At 38.6% G+C, this 26,742-nt stretch overlaps 1 protein-coding gene across 1 annotated transcript in view; it reads right to left on the reverse strand.

Moving 5' to 3' along the window:
• Grip1 (glutamate receptor interacting protein 1) overlaps positions 1–26,742 on the reverse strand; it is a 169,088-nt gene that overhangs the window by 86,311 nt on the left and 56,035 nt on the right. The window contains exons 6-8 of the mRNA XM_013018571.1: positions 25,394–25,451; positions 23,987–24,132; positions 24–171 (exon numbers count right to left, since the gene is read on the reverse strand). Coding sequence (XP_012874025.1) covers positions 24–171; positions 23,987–24,132; positions 25,394–25,451 — 352 coding nt within the window. The remainder of the gene's footprint in view (positions 1–23; positions 172–23,986; positions 24,133–25,393; positions 25,452–26,742) is intronic.

Here is a 26,742-nt window from a genome sequence, read left to right on the forward strand (position 1 = left end):
TAGGCACCTTCCATGACACTCACCTGTCTGCAATACTTGCAGATTTGATTTTGTCTATGACAATGACCTGTTTGTTACAGCACATCGAGGTAGTTAGGGCGACCCCAAGGCTGGCACCGGGAGTTTTGGCAACTTCAACTAGTAGTGGCCCTGATGCTGTTGCCACAGAATCTGCCAAGGAATAAAGTTCAGGAATGAAAACAAGATGAAATAAAAAAAATAAGCCAACAAACGAAGAAGGGATGTCAGCTTAATAATCTTATCATTGAAATTTTGGTACTCTTCTATAGAACATCCTCTGAGGGCACCTTTAGGCCACCCTTCCCACCTTCCAGCTTGGATCATAACGTGCACATAGCAATCTCTCCAATAAGATTTTGAGCTTCATGACAGTTGGGATAATGTCTCACATATCTTAACACCTTGCTCATTGCTTGACACAGTGATGGATACATATTAGGTCTCTCCTAAAACTAATTCAATGAGTATCCAGCAGCTACTATGAATATATGGATAGATGGATGGATGGATGGATGGATGGATGGATGGATGGATGGATGGATACATGATTAGAAGGAAAGGTAGCTGGAGAAAAGGGTAACGGAGGGGTAAATGGATGAATAGGTGAGGTAAATGGAGAAAAATGAAGAAAGAAGAAAGTAAGGAAGAATGAAAGGAAGGAAATAAGGACGATGAAAGGATGTATAGATGATGTCTTAAGCTTGGTAAGTAGTAGGTATGAGTCAACTAAGTGGAATTTTAAATCTGTTTCTTCATTTTTTTGGGGGGGGTCGGTTGTGAGGCTTAAACTCTGGGCTTAAGTGCTGGCCCTCAGCTCTTCAGCTCAAGGTGAGCACTCTACCACTTGAGCCACAGTGCCACTTCCAGTTTTTTAGTGCTTTATTGGAGATAAGAGTCTCACGGAGTTTCCTGATCAGGCTGGCTTTGAATCACAATCCTCAGATCTCAGCCTCCTGAGTAGATAGGATTACAGGCGTGAACCACTGGTGCCCAGCAAATCTCTGTTTCTTTTTCTAATTGTAACTTAGGGGGGTCACCTGCCCTTCTGGAGTGACCTTAAATATGCTTCACTTGTGGCTGGAATACTCTTCATTCTTTCAGTCCTTATTCATGCTCAAGGATTCAATATAAACATCGACAATTTTAGGAAGCCCCTCTAAGTCATGATTTGGTAAGATGTTCTTTTCCAGTGCTATTCCACCCCACTGTATTCCTTCTACTGCTTCTTCTCAAACTGGATGCGATTCCCTCACATGGGCATTTCAACTTCATCAATCGCTGCATATCCTCTGAGCTTCAGCCACAGATGCACAGAGTTCCCAGTTCACTATTTCTGTTTGGTGGTTTGGTGATAAAAATACACAACTGCACTGATGAATGAAGTCTCCAACACCGAGTAAGAAAGAGAAGAGTGAGGAAGAAAGGAGGGATAGATGATGTGATGGTTTCACAACAGTAAGTTGGGATTACATGTTTCTCTCCATTGTCAGATTATGAGCCTATTCTGAAGGAAGAGTTTAAGTCTTGCCAACCACAGCATTCTCAGTGTGTGGCCACTGAGATGGTTGACACCTAAAAGATCTACAATTAATAGCTATGTTAACAAGGAAGAAAGCTCTTATGGTTGCTGTGAGTACAGAACATAGTCCTGTATAGTGGGTTAAGAAAAATAGCCCTGTATACTGGTTAAGATAGTCATACTTAATTCTTGTTTACACAATATTTCCATCATGGTACCTTGGACAAGTTACTATATTTTTCTATGCCTTACTGTTTACTGATAAAATGTTACTTTTTCTTATGATGTTTATTGTGACAAAAATGTATATTTTAAGCCATCTGCTGTGCATATAGGTGATTTATTATTATTATTGATTCATTCTGACCTCAACCATGAGATTATTATATCTTATTTTTAAGATTGCATATTGGCCTATAAAACTTTTCTGTTTTTCTCCTGCTTTGGTGTTGGAGACTTCATTAAGCAGTTCTACTGATTCCTCAAGTACATCTTTATCACCACTCTGAGATAGTGAACTAGGAAATCTGGGTCTCTATGGCTTAAGGTGATACACGGTGATTCATGAAGTTGAAATGTCCATACAATAGAGCCATTTCCACTTTGAGACAAAATAAGATATTTGTTAAGTAAGGTAAAGATAAGAACATTCTTGCCAATAACATATATTCTAGTGCTAAGGATTCTCATGTATACTGTATATGATTGGTAATACTGAAACAATTTGGTTTTATAAAGTGAACATTAGGGTTTTATATCTTCCCACCAATTCCAGGGCAGAGTCTTATTGATAATAGTTGAAGAGAGCCAGAAGGCTTTTTATCTGAGCTAATAGGCTGCTTTACCCCAAGGCCTATGAATAAGTTGGCCATGAGCCTTCCATGATGGCTGCCACTCTCTGATTTTGCTCACCCTTCTAAGCAAAGGCATAAATTCCTCCATTGTCCTGCCATCAGTGTAGGGCCAGTGACAGCATTCTGCTTTTGTGCTCTCTTCATTTCCTGCCATTCTGTTTGGTGTCTCACTGGTCACGATGCTGTGCACTTTGAAATTTACAGTGACTGGCCCCAGGTGTTTGCCCCTCAACTGGACTCTCTGGTAAAAATTCAGGTCAGCCCCTGCAGCCTGTTTTAGTAGTCCTTTCATCACTAGGGGTTGATTTTCTCCACCCTTCCGTTCTGGTTGAGTGAGGCACTCCTAATGGATGCTTGGAGATTTGAAGTATAATTTCACCCCTGGTTTTCTTCTCTTCATAAACAGCTCCCATTATACTACATCACACAACGTAGATCCCAAGTGGCACTGCCAACTCATTCTTTACCCCTATCCTCAAAAATTCCTCTTGACCCTACCTCTGAAATAACTCTCAATTTCACTTTTTCCATTTTGTCTCCACAATTGCTAATTTAATCTAAGTAACCACCATTTTACACTCCTGGATCCTCTTGTGCCCTCCATCTTACCCAGTCCAGAGTCATCTATTAAAAGTTTTTTTTTCATGTCAATCCCATGCCTAAAACCTTTCCACAGCTGTCCATTAACAGAGAAATGTTTTAGTATGCACAGTGATCTGCATGACCCAACTCCTGCTTGCCACATCAGTTGGCTTTTCTTCCAGTCAGTTCTAGACCTTTCTCTCTGCTCCAGCCCCCTTACTCCTCTTTCAGTTCTATGAAATTGCCTAAGTTGTCTCCTATCTGCTCCTTTTTACCTGGGTTGCTCCTCTCTCCCTACCCCTACTCCTGCTCTAGAATGCCATGTCTCAGGCATTCCTGCCTGGACCTGCAAACCATGTCAAGCTGCCTGTTATCAACCCTCATAGAGTTCTGTGCTTTTCCTTCACAGTACTTTTAATATGTGCAATTCAACAACTGATTTCTTAACTAGCTGTTAATTAATTGCTCCTTGATTAAATATGTAAACTCGTGCAGCAGGGATCCTGTGTGATGTTCATGACTGAGATTCTCCACAGTGTTGACACAGCAACCATCTATCAAATAGGTGCCTGCTGACGCTTGTTTAAGGAATGAGTTAAGAGAATGACTAGCTGTCATGGTATTCAAAGCATTATGCTAATGACACTGAATATACAGAAATTCAATTCATATTCTTTTGCCTAACATAATTTTTTTTTTTTGGTCCGGTCGTGGGGCCTGAACTCTGGGCCTGGGCGCTGTCCCTCAGCTCTTCAGCTCAAGGCTAGCGTTCTACCACTTGAGCTACAGCGCCACTTCCGGCTTTTTTTTTTTTTTTTGCTTATGTGGTGCTGAGGAATCGAACCCAGGGCCTCAGGCATGCAAGGCAAGCGCTCTACCACTGAGCCACCTTCCCAGCCCCTGCCTAACATAATTTTAATGTACCTGAGATCACATGAACCCATATCTAAAAGCTTCCAATGGCTCTGTTCATGCATCAGAGTGCATACACACACATGGATGCCATTGGTGATGTGGAAAGATATTTTTCTTTTGTTTAACTTCTGAGCCTATACAAAGTATATACATATACTATACATAGTATCAGAGTATTAGCTACATGACTTTATCCAATAGCTGAAGAATAATTAGTGCACAAGACTTGAATTCAAGTTATTCTCCCTCAAAAGCAGCCACTATATCATGGGAAATAGTTAAGTAAACATGTCACTTTCAGAATCATGAAATATTAGAAGAGACTGGTGTCATTCGGGGATTGGCACAAAGACCCTGCACCTTAAAAGCAGGAACAGCTATCAATGTCTGGAAAGCCTGGGGGAGGTACTGCCTCACCCTGGGAGAAGCCACTGAAGCTGCTTTTCTGTAGAGGATTCTGAGTAAATCATGTTGACTAACAGCTTCACAGAGACATGGAATACAGAATGATGTTTCAGTCAGGGTCCAACTAGTAACATATAACAGATAAAGTCAAATGAAGATAGCTGGGGATGATTTTTAATAAAGGAACTATTTACAAAGGTGTGGGAAGTTTATAGTGCAGTGCCCTTAGCCAAAAACAACAGAGAATCACACACTACCAAGCCTGGGAAAACAAATAATAGAACTGTTGGTGGAATAGGGATTCGGAAAGGACTTAAGTGGGGAGGCTGAGACCTTTAACCAAGGGCTGTAGCCAGTCCAGTGTATCTACAGAGAGGAAGCTGGGGAAAATACTGGTCCTTCCTTTCTACATCCTGATCCTTCCTTCTATGCTCTCTAACCATGATTTGCTGTAGTCAAACCCTAGTAGAAGCAAGAGGAATGAGTGTCCATGTTGCAGCCTATGTAGATCATAGCAAAGAGGAACACGAAGGGTCACGAATGGCTCTGGAGGCAAAATGGAAGACATCCTTATTTATGGTATAACTTTTCACAAACGTCTCAGGTCTGTTTGTTTTAAGCAAAATATGTGATATAAGGAACAAATCAGGCAGGAGAAGGGTCTAAAGCTCCTGTACCCATAAGAGCCAATAGACATGACTTCCTTTAACTACAGAAGTAACTCAGAATCATAATCAAATCTGGAGAAAACAGATTAAAAAGCTGCCAGAGGAATTATTTAATGGGTACAGGGTTTCCATCTGGGCTGGTAAAAGTAGGCAGAGGTAATGCCTATACACTGTCATAAGTATACAAAATGACATTGAACTGTATACTTTAAAGTGGTAATTGTATGCTTTGTAATTGTGTGTGTGTGTGTGTGTGCTGCAACCAACACAATAAAGGAAACATGGCTGGCTTATGCAGTTCTTATTTTTGGAAAAGGGGAAGTCTACTATTTCCTATGATGGAGTGAAAGGTTCTTCTAGCAAGTATCTAAAAGATACTTCTCCCATGGGGCTTTATATACACATGGTGCTAAATAATACTAAAGTAAATTGCTTCAAAACATTTTTTTGCCAGTCTTGGGGCTTGAACTCAGGGCTTGGGTGCTATCCCTAAGCTTTGGTGCTTAAGGCAATCGTTCTTATTTGAGCCACAGCTCCACTTAACAGCTTCTTTGGTGGTTAATTGGAGATACGTCTTACAGACTTTCTTGCCCAGCCTGGTTTTGAACCATGATTTTCAGATCTCTCAGGTCTCTGGAGTAGCTAGGATTACCAACATGAGCCACCCATACCAGCTCAGCATAATTTTTAATGGCTTTTTGTTTGTTTTTGTGATACTGAGGAATCAAACCCAGGGCCTCATGTATACTAGGCAGCACTCTACCACTAAGCCACATTCCCAGCCTCAATAACAGGATGCAGAAGTGGTTTTAATGGCTGTTCCCTGACCCTGAAAGTAGAAAGGAAATCAATGATAGCATAGTAGTGTCTCTAGAATGGGACAAGCTAATATGTTGGTCAGTGTGATCTAAAGACAGATTCTAGGGTTGGCTAATTGGATATCTCTCCAGAGAATTTTCTTAAGATATGAATCTCTTTTCCCAGGCAGCTAACAGAAGCTGGACATTAGACAATTCACCACAGTCCATAATGGGCACTGGGTCTATATGCTTTGGAAGTCCATAGTCAGTGGCAGGACAAGGTATTGGTAGAACCCTGGAAAAGTATAACTAGTTTCTTGTCAGGATAGAAGGCCCCCACCATGTAGCTCCACAGACAAGGGCTAAAATGCGAACTAAGTTACATTTTTACAACATGAATTTCTGAAATATATTTATTGACTGTGACCTATATGCCAAACACTTGTACTTTCCTGCCTGGGCTGGCTTTGAACCGTGATCCTCAGATCTCAGCTTCCTGAGTAGCCAGGATGACAGCATGAGCCACTAGCACCCGGACTAAGGCAACTACGTTTTAACAAATAACCATGATAAATGACAAGGGAACAATGGTGAAAGGTGAAGAAGATGAGCTGGCCTGGTTAGTATGAGCATATTAGGTGAGAAAGAAGTTGATTGGAATGCTTCTCGGCCAACTTTATTTTAATGAGTGCTAGGAAAACAAGGAAACTATTTTAGCAAGGATAGCTCTCCAGCATTACCCATGTGGCAGTTCCTTTCTGCATCACAGGACGAGATCTACAAGTGTTAACGTTTAATTGATCATTAGCCTTTTCTAGCAATTGCTTTCCATAATAAATGTTTCCTCACCACAACATCAAACAGCTCACACTACCTTGTGGTATTAAGCCTATTTCCCTCACTGCCACCCAATCTTCATTCACAGACCAGCTTCTGAAAAGTAGAATTCCAAAAGTCCCTAGCTTTATTCCAAACTGTCTAACAAGCTGCATTGGGGGGCGGGGGGAATGAAAACATGCAAACAGGGTTGATGAATGGAGCAATCTTATTTAAGAAAGTTCAAGAAAAAAATCAAAAAGAGGAATATGTCAAGTTGAGGGAAATAAAGAGGAGAAAAACCAGGAAGAAATAAATAATCAGGAGCCCATCTCTAGATAGATGATTAGTTTATCCTGCTGAAGTGAAGCATGGTTGGAGGAAAAAAAATAGATCATGCAGATATAAATTATTCATGGTTAAAGACATCTCAGTCATTAAGAAATTTATACCATGAGCGAAGCCCTTGCACGCTGTGTTGATTTATGGGTTACATAATTACATAAGATACGCTGATGACTGTTTGCACGGGAAACACTCTGGATTTTTTATTTTGTTAATCAGTTTTCCCACTTCTGAGCTTGCATTTCAATGAGATAAGGCTTGATTAGAACTTCTCAGGGGTAGTGGAGTCGGTACCCATTAAATGTTAAATCAGCTTTGCTAGTCTGACATTCCCTAAGATAAAACATTCTACTTCGGGGCTTTTTCAACTTACTAGTTAAGAGTATTTTTATTAATGATATCCCATTCAAATGATGCTTTTAATAATTTTTACTCTTTTCTGATAAGTAAAACTGTAACAAATATTTTAAAGTTTTTTTAAATTGCTGATTTCTTTAATTTTTGTCTACTAAAATATAGCATTAGGGAAATACTCAAACAGTACATTTTCCATGTGAGCTTCATATTAAATCTTAATTGTCCAGGAAAATTAGAAGATAAAATAGGAACATTTTGTACTATAAGAAGAACCCAAAACTGATTAAATTCATATATTTTAGTCTGGCTTGAGCTGGGATCATGTATGATTCTGGTTTTATTTCTAGCATAAGGCTTATACTGGTACTTTAATTAAATTTGCAATAACTTGACTTGTTTTGCTTGTTCATTAGTTTTTGTGGTCTTTGGGCTTGAACTCAGGGCCTGGGTGCTATCCCTGAGCCTCTTTGTGCTCAAGGCTAGTGCTCTACCACTTGAGCCACAATACTACTTTCATTTTTTTCTGAGTTGTTTATTGAAGATAAGAATCTCACAGACTTTCCTGCTCAGGCTAGCTTCAAAGTGGGAGCCTCAGATCTTAGCCTCCTGATTGATGTCACATTTTACAGGCTGATATTTTGTATACTTCTTGTTAGGTTACAGTATTTTATAAAGTTTTAATTGAAGCACACCAGCATACAGCAATTGCATATTATAAGTTCACTCATGTTCTATTTTCATAAACTAATGTCCATGTAACCACATGCAGACCTAGGGATAGAATACTATCAGCATACAAAAATCCTCCCACTCTTGAAAAACCATGTCTCCATCCTAAGGGGAACCATTAGCCCTCCAACAAAATAAGTTAGCCTTTTTACTTTTGTATTTGTAAAATACTCAGTTTGGATTCTTAAGCTCAGCATTGTGAGATCAGAGTGTGAAGGTAAGTGTATTATTAGATGGCTCTTTCTCATTATCACGTAGTACTTCATGAGGCAAATACATCATTATTCATCCACTTTACAATTTAACTATTTCCTGTTTTGAGGATATCACAGATATCACTGCCTTGAGTGCACGTGTGTCTTTTGATGAGCCTGGTTGCATTCCTGTGGGAGTATTCCATGTTAATAGGAGTGAAAGTACACAGACATAGGGTAAATATGTATTTAACTCCCACGGATAATATCAAAGACTTCCAAAAAGAATTGCCTTAACTTCCTATGTGTGGAATGGAGTGACAGTTGCTCTACATGTTTGCCTCTTCTTGCTATGGTCAATCTTTCCTCAACAACTATTCAGTTGAGCGTGCAGTAATTAGTTTGTGCTTGCATTTTACCTGATAATTAAGAGAGGTGAGAAGATTTTTATATACTTACTGGCCATTTGAATATTCTTTTTGGTAGGTTGCTTGTTTGTGCTTTCCTGACTTTATAATAAGTTATGTTCCTTCTTGCTTTGGGAGAATTAAAAAAAACAAGCCTATATTATGGTATAAATCACTGTTAGATATATAGTTTCCATATACATTCTCTTCTATAGCTTATTATTGACTCTTATTGGAACCTTTTGATGAGGTAGTCAATTATTCATTTTTAAATTTCATACTTTGTTTATACTTTGTTTTATGTTTGACTGGGCTGGGTTTGTGGCTAAAGGGGAGAGTACTTGCCTAGAAGGACGATGACCTGGGTTCAAACTTCAATTCTGCTAAAACAAAAAGAAAGAAAACTAGCTTAATATATAGCCAAGATGATGGTTTCTTCAAGTTTTTGTGAAGTATCTGACTGGCACTCCATCTGGAATTGGTTTCTATGTATTGTGTGGGATAGGTTCTAGATAGATTCACTCCACATGGATACAATTACCCATGATTATTTCTTGAAATGATCATCTTTTCCCTTGGTGCATTGCAAGGTCACCTAAGTCTCAAATCAACTTACTAAATAATATACAGATATATTTCTGGATGCTTTTTTCTGTACCTTTTTATTGCCAGTAATCTACTATGTTGTTTTAGTTTTAAAATAGATTTTGCTGTCACAGAGTCCAAATTCTCTAGTTGTATCGTTGTTCTTCCAGATGGCCTTGGATACCTTTTGTGCTGCTATTGTGGTTTAAACTCAGGGCCTTGTGCTTGTCAGGCAATCACTCTACAGCTTGAACTACACTTTCAGTTCTCTTTCCTTTAGTTATTTTTTCAGAAAAGGTCTCAAAGTTTTGCCTCATCTCTTGTTTTGTTGGGCAACTATGTCTGACTTGGTTGTTGAGAAAAGGGTCTCACTAACTTTTGCCCAGGCTGACCTCAAACCAAATTTTTCCATCTCCACCTCCTGAGTAACTGGGATTACAGGAGTATACCATTGCATCTGGACCTATGTTAGGATTAGATGACATGCTTCACCACTAAATTTCTAGTATTTAGATGTAGTTAAAAAAAAACAGTATTTCAGTTTTAAAAATAGAAGATAAGATCTGGGTGTCAGTGGCTCACACCTGTAATCTCAGGATCCTAAGGTCTGAGGACTACAGTTTGAAGACAGCCTGGCCAGGAAATTCCATGAGACTCTTATCTTTAATAAACTACTCAGAAAAGCTGGAAGTGATGCCGTGGCTCAAGTGGAAGAGCACTCCGCTTGAGCAAAAGCAGCTCAGGGATAGTACTTGGGCCCACAGGTCAAGTCCCAGAACCAGCAAAAACAAAAACAAACAAAAAACCTAGAAGATAAGGAAAAGTAGGACAAGAGAGGAAAAGAGAAAGTAGAAAAGGTATATATGAGTGAACTATATTACAGTTTGTGTATACATATATACTGTAAAAGTCAGAATGAAGTCTATAATTTTGTACAACTAACATATACTTATACAATTATTTTTCAGAAAGAAAAAGTAGGTCACCATTTTTGGTTTTTAAAAGACCTTTGTGAGCTCAGCCATAGAGACTTGGCGTAAATGAATAAATACTACTATTTCCCTTAATACATAAGCTCTGGAAGCTTCTGTTTCCATTATTAGTACTAGTGAGAAGTTTTTTTAAGGGTATAATTCTGGAGCAGCCTTTTAAGAAACTTAAAAGTTTACCTCTCCATTGCTTTAAAAAAAGTTAACAAGTGTCGAACCAATCTATCATTTAAGTGACTGGTAGCAATGGGAAAATAAAAAGAGATAACAAAAAAAAAATTCTTTGCCCTGCTTGTGGGGGAAAAAAAAAGATTCAGCATATTACACATGGCAACTACCCAATGATCATGTTTTATATCATCATTCTTTAGGAATTCTGATTCCCTCTCAACCTAAAAATAGTTACTGTTAGGCTTTTCTGTTGGATAAGTGATCTACACAGAAAATGGAATGATTCTCCATCAGGCTCTATTGAGACAGAGAAACTGTTTCAGTAGGAATACGTGTGTACCAGCCTGAAAAGAATTCTTACAGCTCAGGAAGCTTAACTTCTTAAGATGGAAAGAACAGTCAAGGTCATCCTGAAAAGTTAACTGCTCAATAGCAACATGCAAGCATTTTCTGGCATGTTGTGTGATTCTGCTCTAGCTTTACAAATAACAAGGCATTTAATTTCTTAGATTCTTAGGACCAAATTGAAATTTAGACAAATTAATATGAATGAAGAGAGAAAGGGTGGGCAAACACAGCCAAAATATTCAATGTCAATCTATGAAAATGAAACCAAGTAACCTGAGGGGAGGGATTAGCTGGGGGATAATGATGAAATGGGTGACATTCACCAGGGTACATTGTACTCTGACACATTGAATTGGAACACTCTTACACAATTTTATACAATGACTTAAAGATTACAAAAAATTAATAAATAAAATTATTTTTAAAAAACAAAACTAGGGGCTGGGAAGGTGGCTCAGTGGTAGAGTGCTTGCCTTGCATGTCTGAGGCCCTGGGTTCAATTCCTCAGCACCACATAAGCAAAAAGAAAAAAACCGGAAGTGGCGCTGTGGCTCAAGTGGTAGAGTGCTAGTTTTGAGCTGAAGAGCTGAGGGACAGAGCCCTGGCCCAGAGTTCAGGCCCCATGACCGGACCCCCCCCCAAAACAAAACAAAACAAAACAACAACAAGAAAAGAATACCAGCTGTTCAGCTATTCTAAAAGCCAGTTTACTGCGTAGTTGCCCAAAACATACTTTTAAATATTTAAAGCATCTATATTTGTAACTGCCCTCCTTGGGTGTTTTAACCTTTTACCAGGGGGGCATTTAATACTAAAAAATGAACCAACACTGGGCAAATGTACATCTAAATATATGACTAGATTTTAAAAAAGGAACACAATTTGATCACACTATTTGAAAACAACCAAAATCTGAACAACAAGCAAGAAAAAGAGCATACCCAGACCATTAACAGAGCAAAAGCACTTAAGAGAGCCTCCTCAGCTTGGATTGCTGTGACCACTAGAGAGAAATAAAAACCTGAAGCCCAGCATCTTGAATCTAGAAGGTTCTCATTAAATAAGCACTTATTAGTTACAAAATAAATAAATTTACCAATTATAAAAGTTGTCCTATAGCTTTTAGGAATAGCAGATAAGTTAATGTCAGGCCAAAAGAAGTCAAAGTAGACTCAAATGATGAGTGAATACTTAAAGCTTGCTACTTAATATGTCCCGTATCTGTCTGGTGAGTTACATTCATTCATTATGTTCATTTCATTCTCTTGCTCGCCTCTGGGACTGAGGTAGACATGCTAGACATGCTAAATATGGTGTAGGTGATTCCAAATTACAGTGAGAGATTTTCATGACTGCTTTAGGTTGCAGGTTTGGTCAGATGGAAGTGGTATATGATTAGAAAGGTTTGGTAAGATTCTAGAGGTCTTCTTGAATTTACAGTGATTCTATAGTAAATAATTCTGTTTGGTAAGATTCTAGAGGTCTTCTTGCATTTTCAGCGATTCCACAGTAAATAATTCATATTTTATCATTGCAGTATGTTAGCAACTTTATAGATCACCATTTCCAGAGAGCTTAGAGTCTTTTCAGAAGTGTGTTTGACTATCATATTTTCCCCTGTATGGAGAACTAGGTCATCTTTAGTTGTCTGTTGTTTTAGATAGAAAGCAGACTGGAAAGTGGAAAAGTTCCTAAATTAGTATACAACTAGCTCCTTGGGGAACATGCAAACCTATCAAACCCAAGTACACATGGTTAATTTGTATATTTTCCACCCTAACAGCTCATGTGTTGAAACCTTGGAGCCACTGTAGTAACATGAAGGATGTGGAAAGTGACAGAGGGCTTGATGGGTGGGCCTTGGGGTATTGAGAGTGATCCTGAGGCAACACTGGTCTTCTGAGGTGAGCTCTTGTGAGATCCAGGGACTGGGCTGTGGCTCAGTGAGACTTTCCTAATACATGTGAAGTCCTGTATTTGATTCCAAATGCTGCCATTAACTAGATAAATACTTTAAAACTTTGGAATGTGACCTTGATCCTTGAATCTGGTAAAGGGATCACTTGCTCCCACATTCACTCCTGACACAATGTCAAGAGGGGTTTTAAGTCCTGCCCCTCTCCACCACCAGGGGTCAAACCTAATAGAGTTGACTGACTTTGGACTTATAGATTCTAATACTGCAAACTAAATTTGTTTCTCTAATAAGGAGCCCAACTCAGGTATAGTATAATAGTAACAAAATAGACTAATACAACATACAATGTTGTACATGTCCACAGAGGTAAGGAAGGTAAAGAGCAAGAACTAAGAGACTGTTCTGTGTTAAAGTCATCATTACAGAACTGTTTTAATGATAAATGTGGGCCCAGCTATAGGGTACTTGTGTTCCTCTTTCTGAGCTACCTATTCCTCCCCTCTCTTCTGAGGCAAGCTGGATTCTAATACTTGTGATTCACTATGAAATCTGGGCCACAGATAATAGTGTTTTTGAATCTGTAAGGATGTCTCTGGGTATAGTTGAGATAAGAGTTATAAAAAAAAACACAGTAGGAGGATTCCAGGAAAATTATGCCTCACCCTCACAGTCTGAGTGGCTTTACCATACTTTGAATCAATAAAAAATGCCTGAATGATTAAGCACCAGTAGATAATTAATGCATTGTCTCACTTTCTTCCCTCTTACTCAGAACTTTCTTAGGCATTTAGTCTTAAATATTTGATGGTCTGGGTGTTTTTGTGGAAGAGTGGGGCGGGGATGTGCTCAAAAATGCATGTAGGCTTAAAACTATTAGAGTTGAAATGATAAGATTCCACTTTTATTTTTTTAAATATTCTGCAAGAGTTTTGAAGGGATATTAACTGGATCTTAATTAAGAAATAAAAGTTCTCTTCTGTCACCTGTGCTGCCTTGAAAACTTTCACCTATACTTAAAACATGCATTATTTCATGCATCTGCATTATTTCAGGCATCGCTCATCCTCTGAGTGACCAATATCATCTCTGTAAAATCTGGGTAGGTGTCACACTAGTTTAACACTAAATAATTCATGCAACCCTGGATATTTAACTTAACCTCTTTAAGACATTTTATTTCATCTGGAAAATAAAACAACAGAAAGCGAGGCACTGGTGGCTCATACCTACAATCCCAGCTACTCAGGAGTCTGAAATCTGAGGATCCAGATTCGAAGCCAGCATGAGCAAGAAAGTCTGTGAGACTCTTATCCCCAATTAACTACCAGAAAAGCAGAAGTGGTGCTGTGGCTCAAAGTGGTAGAGTGCTAGCCTTGAGTGCAAAAGCACAGGGACAGCACCTAGGCCCTGAGTTCAAGCCCCATGACCACCACCACCACCAACAACAAAAATCCCCAAACAATGGTAAATAATATATGTGTGTCAAAGTGCTATTGTGACAAATCTTAGCTCATAAAATGTGTAAGGTGCCTGGCACAAGAGTAGGCAGATGCCAACTGCATAAATATAAGGGTTAGTTCTTTCCTCTTCAGTTACTATCAGGACATGTTGATGACATCTATGACATTAAATCAGTTTTCTAATTGGTATGAAAAATTACTTCTTTTCCTGGCCAGAGAAAACTAGAGAAAAGGCTATTAAGCCCAAAACTTAAATTACATATGTATATGCCCCAAGAACTTTCAGTTAGTGTTTACTTCTAGGTGAGATGCAGTCTGGTTATTCCCAAGGAAAAGTTAGAGCAGAGAGGGGAGAGGAGAGAGAAAAGGTGGGAAAAGAAGGAGAGGGGAAAGGAGGAGGGAGCTGGACAGCTAGAATATCATTAATTACATCTTCCCGTGTCATTCTACTCACTTAGCTTTAAGCGTTGTGAATGATTTTAATATTATCCTATCTGAACTTTTAGATTATCTATACTGCTGCTGTGTTGATCATCTATGATCAACAAAGCCATATTGTGGGTAAGGTATTCAGAAAGCATGTAGATGGGGAATGCTGGAACTATGCAAATCACTAAATTATGTTTTACATTTTCCAAGGTGGCATATTTAATTCTTCTTCCACATGAACTCTTTAGCTTGATTGACCCATCTAAAGCCTACCTTAGATTCCCCCGTATGCCTTCCCTGGTGTGAGAATTATTCTGGGAAGGCCTCCAACCCTTCACTGGGTCTTTGTTTGGATAGTAAGGCTCATAATGCAGAATGTCCTGTTCAGCAAAAAACTGGCTTAATAAGGGACTCAAGAGAATTGAGGACTTATCTCTGCAAAATATAAACATCTAAGAGTCACCATAGCATCTGTCTTACTGTGAGGTGTCTCAGATGCAAGCTGCAGCAAAACTTCAAGGAAGCCAGAGGGAACAGCGATAAATTAGATGGACCAATATGTGCAGCCAAAGACTACAGGAATTTTAAATGAGGTGCTGAAATGCTACTTCAGTACCAGAATGAATTCCTGTGACTTAATGATAACTCTTCCATTTTATTCTCTGAATAATGGAGATAGGATTTTTTTGTTTTAAATACCTTCTTGAGAACCACAAACTTAGATGTGCTAAAATGAAATCTAGAAATGGAAAGTATATTCTGCTTGTCCAATTGTCTGATACTTATCAGAAGCCACAACCACCAGTGTCTATGTACAAAGAATCTCCCTTTTCCGTGGCTCATATAGCTTTCACCTTTGACTATGCATTGAGTAGAGATGATGTGATAGATTTTTTCACTTCTAGTTAGCAGGAAAAGCTGGCATTGAAGAGAGGCAGGGATCCTCAGGCGATCTACAGGACTCTAAGCTTCAAAGATACCACAACAGCCATCTCCAAAAGTCACAAGGTTAAGTAATGGTTTCTATGGCAAAGACTCCTATTTGCAAACTTTGTTAAAATAAAGGTCTTGTAAAATAGTATTGCTGGACACAGTGATACAGGCCACCTCCTAATCTAATCCCAGGATTTCTAGTCTTCAAGGGACTAGAGCGAAGTGAAATTGTGACTTGTAGACCAGTCAACTCTTTTACAGAATCTCCACAGTCCTTCAGAGACTGAGTCTTGACGCCAACATTTGCTGTGAAATTTTGGAGTTAGGACATTTCTAAATGACTGGAAGTTGCTAATGGAGGCTTGGGTGAGAAACCAACTGTTAGGTAGGCTGAGGTGTCAATGAAAACCCTCTCATGGAGCATTCTGAAAGCCAGGCAGACTGTGCTATCCACAGCTGAAGGAAACATTTCTTTAAGAGAAAGAAAGGAAATGGCAGGGAAGGGAGGGAGAAGGAAAGGAAGAACAAGACAGAGTAGATGTGAATATTCAAAGATGAATACAAATGGCTTACTTAAGCCTTTATTGCATCTCCTACTTTTGTCTTTGGAGATCTCAAGGGAAGAGTAAATATCGCCTCTCAATTTAGATAAAACACAGGAGACAAACTGCTTTTATGCTGTCGGCATTATTCTTTCAACAAATATTTAATGTGCACCTTACAGTTTAGAGAAGAAGGCCAGTAGATTAGAGCTCCAATAAATTAGTATTCTAAGTGTGATTATTACTGTGAAAGAAAACTAAGAGCTCCCTGGGGACACCTAAGTTAAGATAGGGTCTCTGGGAAGTTAGTATTTTTCCCCCTCTAGGAAGTGGTATTTGGCTTCTGACCTCAACACAAATATACAAAACAAAAGTAAAGAATGTATATTTCCATATGTATGGGCTTTAGGCTGAGGGCTAAGAACTCAGTTTCAGGTCTGTTTCTATCATTCTAATTGAGGATATGAAGTGTGTGTCACGTCCTCCAGGATGAGGGCAGGAGGCTGTGGTGGGCATTATGATATGCAATCGCACTCTTCTTACTGATTCATCAGGGGTGCCTGGTAGCCATCTTTAATGTTAAAGCCATAGTGACAAAAAGTAGCAGAGCTTATTCCTCAGATACCATTACGTTTTAATGTTCACTAGCCTATCAGAATGAATCCTAAAATATATGCTAGGCATTAAAGTAAATGGTTCTGGGCAAAGATAGCTAAACTCTGTGAGGAAAGAAGAAAGGAATCTTGAAGTCTTCTGTATTTTTGGAAGTTGTATCTTATTACAAACTACAAGATATATAGACAGCGGTGATTTTTTTCCCCATAGAAAGATTGTTTGAAGCTCATTTAACAAACAGAAGTATGAAATACATACAATGCCATAAAAAAGGCAATCTTGATTAGTTCTTTGGTGTCAGTCTACAAAAGTTGCCCCTAAACTGATCAGTGGGAATCCTTTTAACTGCTCCTCTCAAAATGAAAAGCCATTCTAAGTCTAATAAAGACATGCCAATGACCGCAAAGAAACACCGAAAGAGACTGTCCCCAACACAGCTGTCAGCTTTTCATCTTACTAAAATAGGCTAAAGTTAAAGGGCTTTTTATTTTAGAAGCATCATCTACAGTCTGAAAATGAGGAATCTTTAACCAAATTTCCATTAATTTATTAAATATCTCAGAATGCCAATCTTTGCAGATAATAGCTTCACAGCAGCATGCTGGCCTTCATGCTGGCCATGGGAATGCTGGGAAATAATCTTTGGGAAATTTGTAACTGTCAGCAGTGTGGCTAGGTTTGATGTGATTAGCAAGGACCTGATTAAGTTTCCTTTTTAGACAGTGGCTTAGCTGTATACATTCCAAATCGGTTGATATTCTAGTCAAATGTTATGTTAAAATATTTTTATTTATAACATTATTTTCTTCAAGGTTTATGATTAATACATCAATGATTTAAAAAAGAGTGTGATGACAAATTCTCCATCTTTAAATTCAAAGACAAAATGAGTAGAGCTGAAAGGATCTCTGAGATGATGCAGTACTGGTCGTCATGTGTCACAAGTGTGGAGTCGTGGTCCAAAAGATTTGTCAGGATTTTCTGATTCTTTCACAAAGAATACTACTTAAACTATAATCCACTGGGCTTTTAAGACAATTTAGGTATTGAATTATTGGTCTTTGTTACCTATTCTAGTAGTATTTGTCTCCTTAGTACCTATTATAGTACTAAGCTTCTAGAATGAACTCCTGGTTGATAGGATGCAGTGTTATTTTGCTTATGCATTTATTTTTATTTATTCTGTTAAAGTATTTCATTTTTCAGAATTTACCAGATAGAAGGCCTCTAAAGTTGAATTCCTTCTGATCTAGTAGCTAGATCAAAAGGCTAGTGATACTCTAGTTACTAGAGAGTGTAAGTGATCGCAACGATCTTGTCCACTGAGCTTCCTACAACCTTCCAAATCCTTCCTCAACAAGTGCTTCAGATGGCCACTATCAGTTAATCAGAAATGAAATACAACTAGAAAATTATCAACTTTCCCTATTCTAGATGAATCACATACATAATATATACAGTTTTGAGATACTTTATCACCTTTTTTGGTCTAATAATTCAGCGAGATAAAAGATATAACCAAGAGTTTATTTTGTGCCAGGTACCTTGCTAGGTGCTGGAATTAGTCTGGTTTATCATCCATAAGCATTTGTGTGGTTGGGTACTAGTGAGTCACACTTATAATCAGGAAGTAGAGATAGGAAATACGTTTTGAAGCCAACCCAGGCAAAAAATCTTGAGATCTCATGTTAACTGAAAAAGCTAGGTGTGATGGCAAGCATCAGTTGTCCTATTTACAGTGAAAAAACACTTTTTACCTAAAAAAATATTTCAAGACTCTATCTCAAAAATAACTGGAGGAGGTTGGGTTCATGTCATAGAGTGTCTGTCAAGTGTAAAACCATGAGTTCAAACCTCAATACCACCAGTACTTCTAGCTGCTGATATTTCTTATCTACTATACTCTTATATCTTCTTGGTTTTAGTGGGGAACCCTTATGGTAGGCAGAGTTTGAATTCACACCCTACTATTTTACATCCTTTCCCCAAATGCCATGAGAGTGTTGATATATCATTCCTATGATTGAATTCTATCCTGGCACAGTTGCTCTAAAAGAAGAGAGATTATGTGATGGGCCTAATATATTCAGGTAAGTCTTTAAATGTAGAGAATTTTCTGCAGCTAGTGGTAGAGAAGGAAGAGGGTAGTAGAGAAAAGCAGAGAAATATAAAGCATGGGAAGGACTCGGGACTTCTTTCCTGGTGTGGAGAGGAAAAGGGTATGTGAGTAGGAAAATGGGTGATCTCCAGGCACAGAGATGGGCTGAAACCAGTAAGGAAATGGGAGGCCTGAGAACTTCTACTCTGAGGAACTTCATTCTGCCAACAACCTGATCCCAATCAGTGAATGCAGCTAGGCCTCACACGGTAAAGAGTTTCATAATGGCATTCCCATAATTGTTGATTATATTCTTTGTGTGTGTGTGTGTGTGTGTGTGCACACGTGTGTGTGCACCCCTGTACTGCGGCCTTGAGTTCTTAGTTTTCTCTGCTCAAGGCTGGCACTCTACCGCTTGAGACACAACTCCATTTCTGCCTTTTTGCGGGTTAATTGGAGATAAGAGTCTCATGCACTTTCCTTGCCTGGGCTGGCTTTAAACTGAGATCCTTATATCTCAGCCTCCACTGGTCTTCTTCTCTGGCCATTTTTATATAAGAAAAATAAAATTCTAAAAAAAAAACTGCTTCCATTTAAAAATTATAGACTTGTGTAGGCAACTCTGGACTCTTGTTTATGATATCTTCTGTGAAGAAGAGGAAGCTATGCTGGTGGTCTACAAGAAAAACCCAGCTTTCAGTTTATTTAATATCACTTATAAGAAATCAATTCTTGAGAAATCTGGTGCAGTGTTTCAGCTACTTGAGAAGGAGAGATTAGGAAGATCAAAGTTCGAGGCCAGCCTAAATAAAAAGTTAGCAAGACTCCACCTAAATTAATATGCTGAAAATGGTAGAGAGTGTGATTCTAGCTTGTGGGATACCATAGGTAGAAAGATTGCAGAGTCCAAGGCAGACTACAAAAACTCAAGACTCTACCTCAGAAATAACTCAGTAAAAAAGGTCTGGAGCAGGGCTGGGAAGGTGGCTCAGTGGTAGAGCGCTTGCCTTGCATGCATGAGGCCCTGGGTTCGATTCCCCAGCACCACATAAGCAGAAAGAAAAAAGCCGGAAGTGGCGCAGTGGCTCAAGTGGTAGAGCGCTAGCCTTGAGCTGAAGAGCTGAGAGACAGAGCCTAGGCCCAGAGTTCAGGCCCCACGACCAGACATCCCCCCCAAAAAAAAAAAAGAAAGGTCTGGAGTCAGATGCCTGTGGCTCATGCCTGTAATCCTACTCAGGAGGCTGAGATCTGAGGATCATGGTTTTAAGGCAGCCCCGGCAGGGAAGACTGTGACTCATATATTCAATAAACTACTCAGAAAAAGCTGGAAGTGGAGCTGTGACTCCAGTGGTGGAGTGTAAGCTTTGAGCACAGTGAGGCTCAGGGACTGCACTCTGGTCCTGAGTTCAAGGCAAAAAAGAGCTGGAAGTGTGGATCAAGTGGTAGAGCACATGCCTGACAAATGGGAAGCCCTGAGTTCAAACTTCAGTAGAGCCAAAATAAAAATAAAAATATAGTACAAGACACTATGTTGAAAACGAACTTTACAACCTCGGTGGGGGGCAGGGATAGTTGTAGAAGTGGGGAGGAAGGGATGGTAGGGGGGAAACAAAGGAGGAGGCAACAATGCTCAATAGGAAATGTACTCATTACCTTGCTCATGTAACTGTAACCCCTCTGTACAGCATTATTACAATAAAAAAGTACAAAAAATAAAAATATAACCAAACAAACAGGTTAATTTGCTCCTGGGACTAGTGAATGAAAATTCACTGGCATAAATTGCACATATTGATCTTGATATTATAAATGGAAAATGGAAAACCCAGATAATAATTAGCTGTGATGTGATAATGAAAATATCTATTTTTTAATTATAGAAGGACTTATTATCTCTTGAAGACTCACAACTTTCAGATCCATCCTGAATAAACAATTTCTTAATATCCTTGAAAATTAGAAAATTGAGGGAAAGGGTAGTATTGGGAAGGATAGGGGAGAATCTAAAAGAGTGACATTGATCAAGATTCATTTTATTCATAAAATGCCTTGTTGACTGGCAACTCCTTTGTACAAATACTTAAAGATAATAAAATCTATTTTAAAAAATAATTTCTTGAAAATGACAATTTTGTGTTTGCTCAGGATTGAATGCCTGTGTGTAAGGAATATATATATATATATCATTTGGCAGAGATGTAGTACCATAGAGTCTGTGTAAAGAAAAGTCAATTTTTTCCTCAGTATTCTAGTTGTGCATGCTTGAATAATCCAAGTTAATGTAAGGAAAGGTTTGAAGATGAGCAGAAAAGTGATAGTTAAAGGGAAAGCTAGAGACTTTTAGGTTTCAGAAAAGCACTGTAGGTAGATTAAGCAATGTTGTGATTTACCATTTTATGATGCTACTCTGCAGTATAGGATGAAATTATATCAATCATGGAATAACTTCACTTTGAATCTACAGTATAAACATTGATGTTTTGGTACTTTCTACACAAACCTACTTGAAGATGATTGGTTACAAGGACAGCTAATCTATGAGCAAACAGATTGATTACTTATCATGAAGTGATTCCTTTGTGTGTCTGAAGGCTCCACGCGAAGTGTTTTGGAAATAAGCAAATAAGATGAGTTGGCTAGTACCCCCATAGGGTCTGTGGGACCTGGTGTTACACTAGAAGCACACATAGATAATTAAAGCAAAGGAAAATGTATTCTCAAAAGGCCAAAAAAAAAAATCACTGCAGGCTGCTCTTTCTGTTTTAAAAGGGAAAGAAAACCAGAGACACTGAGTAATCCAAATACGTTAGGTACAATGAGGAGGTGGATTGGAACGGGCCCATGCTCTATTTGAAAGATTTGGCATGGTATACTAGACATTGGGGCACAACAGTGCCCAACATTTTAGTTATCTTCTCATCTTTATTATCAGCTACAACAATTTGCTGCTTATGTTTCAAATCTATTAGGATCATGGTAGATTCTTTCTTATTAAGAAAATTCATTTAGATTATACTACAGTGAGTCTTATTTTATCCAGCTATCAAGAAGACTGACTGCTTTCTAGGGCTTTTTCAAAGGAAGAATATTTTAGAATAAAGAACTATTAGAGAATTGTGACTTTTTAATTATAGGGAAAGTTAAGCTTTACAACGTTGGTGCGGGGCGGGGGGAAGGGGGGGGAGGAGAAGGATTGGGATTGGGGGGGAGGGGGGAGGCTGGGAAGGGATGTGAAGGGTAAACAAAGGAGGAGGATGCAATGCTTGGTAAGAAATGTACACATTATCCTGCCCATGTAATTGTGACCCCTCTGTACAGTATGTTCACAAATAAAATTAAATAAAAAAAATGGAAACAAACATGTAAAAAAAAAGTCAGTTCAAATTTGGTACAATCTTCTACACCTCTTGACTCTCTAATATTGACCCAACACTGATGTTCAGAAAAATATTCTTGAAATAATTGCATATTATTTCATCAAAGACTCAAGTATTGACCTGGATATCCATTTCTGAAACATAATTCAGAATCATTGTCAAAATTGCCTAAGGAAATTAATCTATTTACTTTTTAGAAAATAAGACAACCAGAACTCTGCGTGTGCTTTATAGTGATGATCACACTTGAGTGTTAATTTGTTTGGTAATATTCTTGTCTACTACCTTTCTTATTGATTGCAATCCTCCTAGAGTAAGGCTGTTTTGTTTTCTGTACATCTGTATTCCTAGTGTGTGTTACTTAGCTCAATAAATGTTTTACACTGAAAAGTTACACCTGTCAACAATCTGTTTGATTTTTTAATTTTAATGATCCACTTGTCTCATCAATTTCACTATATTTTTGTTGTACAATCCTATGTTCCCTTTGTAATTGCTTTTTAAACTAGGCTTTGCGATGGACACTGGTGACTCATGCTGTAATCCTAGCAATGTGAGAAGCTAAAATATAGAAGATCATGGTTCTAGACAAATCAAGCCTCTCATCCCAGATTGACAGGAAGAATAAAATAGCAGAGGTGGTCCAGGCAGAGAGTGAGATCCTATCTCAAAAATGACTAGTGCATTTAAAAAGGGTCAAAGGAGCCAGATGCCAGTAGCTCACACTTGTAATCCTGGCTACTCAGGAGGCTGAGATCTGAGTATCATGGTTTGAAGCCAGCTTGGGCAGGAAAGCTTCTGAGACTCTTATCTCCAATTAATTACAGGAAAGGCTGGGAGTGGGACTGTGGCTCAAAGTGTTAAGAGTACTAGTGTTGAGCAAAAAGGAACTCAGGCACAGCACCCATGCCCAGAGTTTGAGCTCCAGGACCTGCAAAAAAAGAAAAAAAGGTGGGGGGCAGTGAAGGTATAGCTTAGTGGTAGAGCCCCTACCTAGCAAGCAGAAGGTCTTGAGTTCATACTTCAGTACTGCCAAAAAAAGGGTACATTAAGTAGGCATTGGTAGTCTCCATTTGAGATGCCAAGGAAATCAAGTTATATAGTCCAAATCAACAGTGGAAAATGAGTAGAGTTCAAAACAGAACCAAATCATCTATTGAAATTAATCCAACTGCCACATAAGTACAGAAAGAAAAGAAAGGAGGGAAGAAGGAAAAAAGAAAAGTAAGCAAAGGGAATACTCATTTGGGAACTTTTCATATTAATCTGATATCATACCACCTGTCATGCCATCTTAAATTTCAAATTTCAAGCAACTCGGGAAACCAAGAGAACATCTTTCCATTGTATTGTACGTATAGGAATAGATTTACTATTAAAGCCAATTTTTAAAGAAAGAATACTGCATGTGTTTTGATTTTAATCAGTGGTGTTACATATTTCCTTTCCTTCCTTAAGTCTGATGATGAAATAAATGTTCGTTTCTGTTAATTCTATGAAGCTGGCTTTATTCTGTGAAGATACGAGAAGGAAAGGAATATCCCACTTCTACAGTCTTTAGGTAGTAAAAGAAGAACTCATAATCCTTAAGTTAGTAATGCTATTTCTGTGTTCTAGTGGGGGAAAGGTATTTAACTGCCAAATGATGATCCATAGAGAAACGTGATTACTTGGTGAGACACAGACAGAACATGACGTCATGATGGAACCTATTGACTTGAGGCTCTTACACCACCAAAAAGTACCATTCCTTTTGTTCCTAAACTCAAACAAGGTAAGATGATAGAGCATGGGTGGAATTCTGTGTGCTACAGGAAGCAGAAAAACACATGCTTAATCCATGCTGGTTCATTGGGCCAGTGACAGGACCTAGTATGGAAGAGGTCACACTCTTAAGACTCTGACATACCCATCACGGAGACATCATATTCTATCAGCAGCGTTGCTTCTTGTCCACATTGTTTAAGAATACTCATGGCTTCAGCATGTGTGGTTCCAAGAAGTCGAATTCCATCCACACTGAGCAGTCTATCACCAGGTTTGATAGTTCCTTCCCTAGAGAGAGAATAGAGGAATAGCCTTTATTAATTTAGTACCACAAGGCATAGTATCCATAGTCACTTAGCCAAAGGCATTCTTTTACACATAAGATAATCCTTCCTTTTGCCTATCTTTGTTTTGTATATATATTTTTATTGTAAAGATACTGTACAGAGGGGTTACAGTTACATGAGTAAGGCCCTTTGCCTGTCTTTTAGGTGACAGCAAGAATGTAAAGAGGTAACCTTGAACAGTAAGTTGCAGCAATACAAAAATTAGTAATGAGAAAATAACCGCACATTAGCAAATAGCCTAACTACCCACAGTCAACTCTTGGAGTACAAAAGCAAGAAAGGTTCATTTTCCCTTTTCTAAGTTTTCTGCCTTTGAGTCTAAAATTGATTTATGGGGGCCCAGGAAAAAGAAAGCATTCACCTGCTTCTCTCCAAATCCAGGTGAGCAGAAAAGCCTTCTAACTTCATCCAATTTATTACCAGTGAACCCAAGTGGAAGGGAAGGCTGGGAGAATTTTCCTAGTCTGTAAGTTTCCCTACTGATTTATAAAGCCATTTGGGGATCATTAAATTGATCCAGTCTCACATTCCTTGGAAGAAGTAGGCAAACCCTGCTGTGATATAGAATCTCAAAGCATTGGGAGTTGATGACTCAGGTCTTTAGTGATAGGATGGAGCCAGAGCCAGAGGGTTGTCCAGAATATACCCTCCCCACTTTATGTAGGGGATGAAAAAACAATCAAATGCCAGATTTACACACTTAGAATTGGGGGAAAATACAAATGACCTTAGACAAAAAAATTAAAACGTCTTTCATGTAGCTGACTTTAAGTGTTTTATCTTCAATGCACACAGTTCCATATGTTCTCAGTTCATTTGAGAAAATACAATGCTCATGAATTTTAGACTGTTTCTGGAATTCCTGCGAACCCTAACCCTAAGTGTCACTAAGAAATGGATATGCTTTTATTTTCACCAGATAGGATAATTCCTAGAGAAGCATGGATAGGGAAAAAGGCAATGTGTTACTCTTTCCAAAGGTAAATGTATGTGATATGGGTGAGAAATCAGTGTCTTTTTATTTTCATATGTTATATGAAATGTTATCCTTTGCAAAAGCGAGGTATCAGCAAGGTTTGGAAGAAAATACACATAGAATTGAATTCTATAGATCTTCTACCAACAACTGGCAGTGACTTACATCCTGGGCCTCTGCTTTGTCATCTGTGAGACCGTTAGTCAAATAAGGCACAATTTCTCACCTGTGGTACACGCTTAATATTAGTGTTACTACATCTAGTTTTAGAAATACTTTATTATCTTTAAGAAAGTTGACAAAGGAGTTGCCATTTAAAAGCAGTTTATAACTATATACAATGTATGTTGATCAATGTCACCCCTTTCAACATTGTCATCCCTCTACCTTCACTTACTCTTCTTAATTTTATAGGACATATATGGGATTTTTGTCTGCATTTCCTGTCCCCCTTCTCCTCTTCTTTTATCTGCCCCTTTTCCCTTGACCCCACCCCACCCCTAGATCTAGCTTTAAAAACAAATATATATATATATATATATATATTATATATATATATAGGTTCGAGGCAGACACAGAAGCAAGTAGTACATTTTTGTCTTACTCTTCAACAATGTCTACTGGCTGGAGCTGTATTTTTCAATCAATATGGAGTTGGCTTTTGTTGTGGAAAAGTAACATGAAAGAAACTAAATCACCTCTTACACATACAACTCAGTCCAATAAGGCAGAAGCCTGTGCTTCAAAGTGTAGAAGCCTGTGCTTCAAATATTCACATTCTCAAGGAAGGGAAATGTAAGGGATGAAACTCTAGAGACTGACAACCCTCCTTCCATTTGACTAAAAGTCACTCTGGGTCACTTCCATTCTGACATTCAGAATCATCATCAAGGGGAGAAACTAATACTGACAAGCTTGCTGATCACAGAAAGGATCACCCACTCTCAGCCTCCCAAGACTGAGAAGTTATCCAGTGAGAGATGAATTCCAGTGCCTGCCTTGAAAGAGCTAGCTGCTTCCATAAGCGCCTCCTATGTGACAGAAACACCATATTGTCTTCCCCTTTGATAAAATGAGCCAACTTGATAGCTTTAGTATGGTCTTGTTTGTGATCATTTGGGTAAATGCCCAGAAGTGGGATTGCTGGGTCATAGGGGAGCTCTATGTGGAGTCTTTTGAAGAACCTCCATACTGCTTTCCAAAGTGGTTGAACAAGTTTACACTCCCACCAACAATGCAGTAGGGTTCCCTTCTGTTCACATCCCCTCCAGCATCTGTTGTTATTAGAGTTCTTGATTATAGCCCTTCTAACTGGGGTGAGGTAGTATCTCAATGTTGTTTTGATTTGCATTTCTTTTATGGCTAAGGAGGTTGAATATTTCTTCATGTGTCTATTGGCTATCCTTCTTTCCTCTTCAGAGAAGTTTCTCTTTAAGTCTTTAGCCCACTTATTAATCGGGCAGTTATTTCTTTGAGGATTTGTTGTTGGGAGATTTAATTTTTTGAGTTCCAGGTATATTTTAGATATGAGACCCTTGTCGGTTGTATGGCTAGTGAAGATCTTCTCCCAATCCA

Source organism: Dipodomys ordii, unplaced genomic scaffold (genome assembly GCF_000151885.1).
Source record: "Dipodomys ordii isolate 6190 unplaced genomic scaffold, Dord_2.0 Scaffold3, whole genome shotgun sequence".
Classification (NCBI taxonomy): domain Eukaryota; kingdom Metazoa; phylum Chordata; class Mammalia; order Rodentia; family Heteromyidae; genus Dipodomys; species Dipodomys ordii.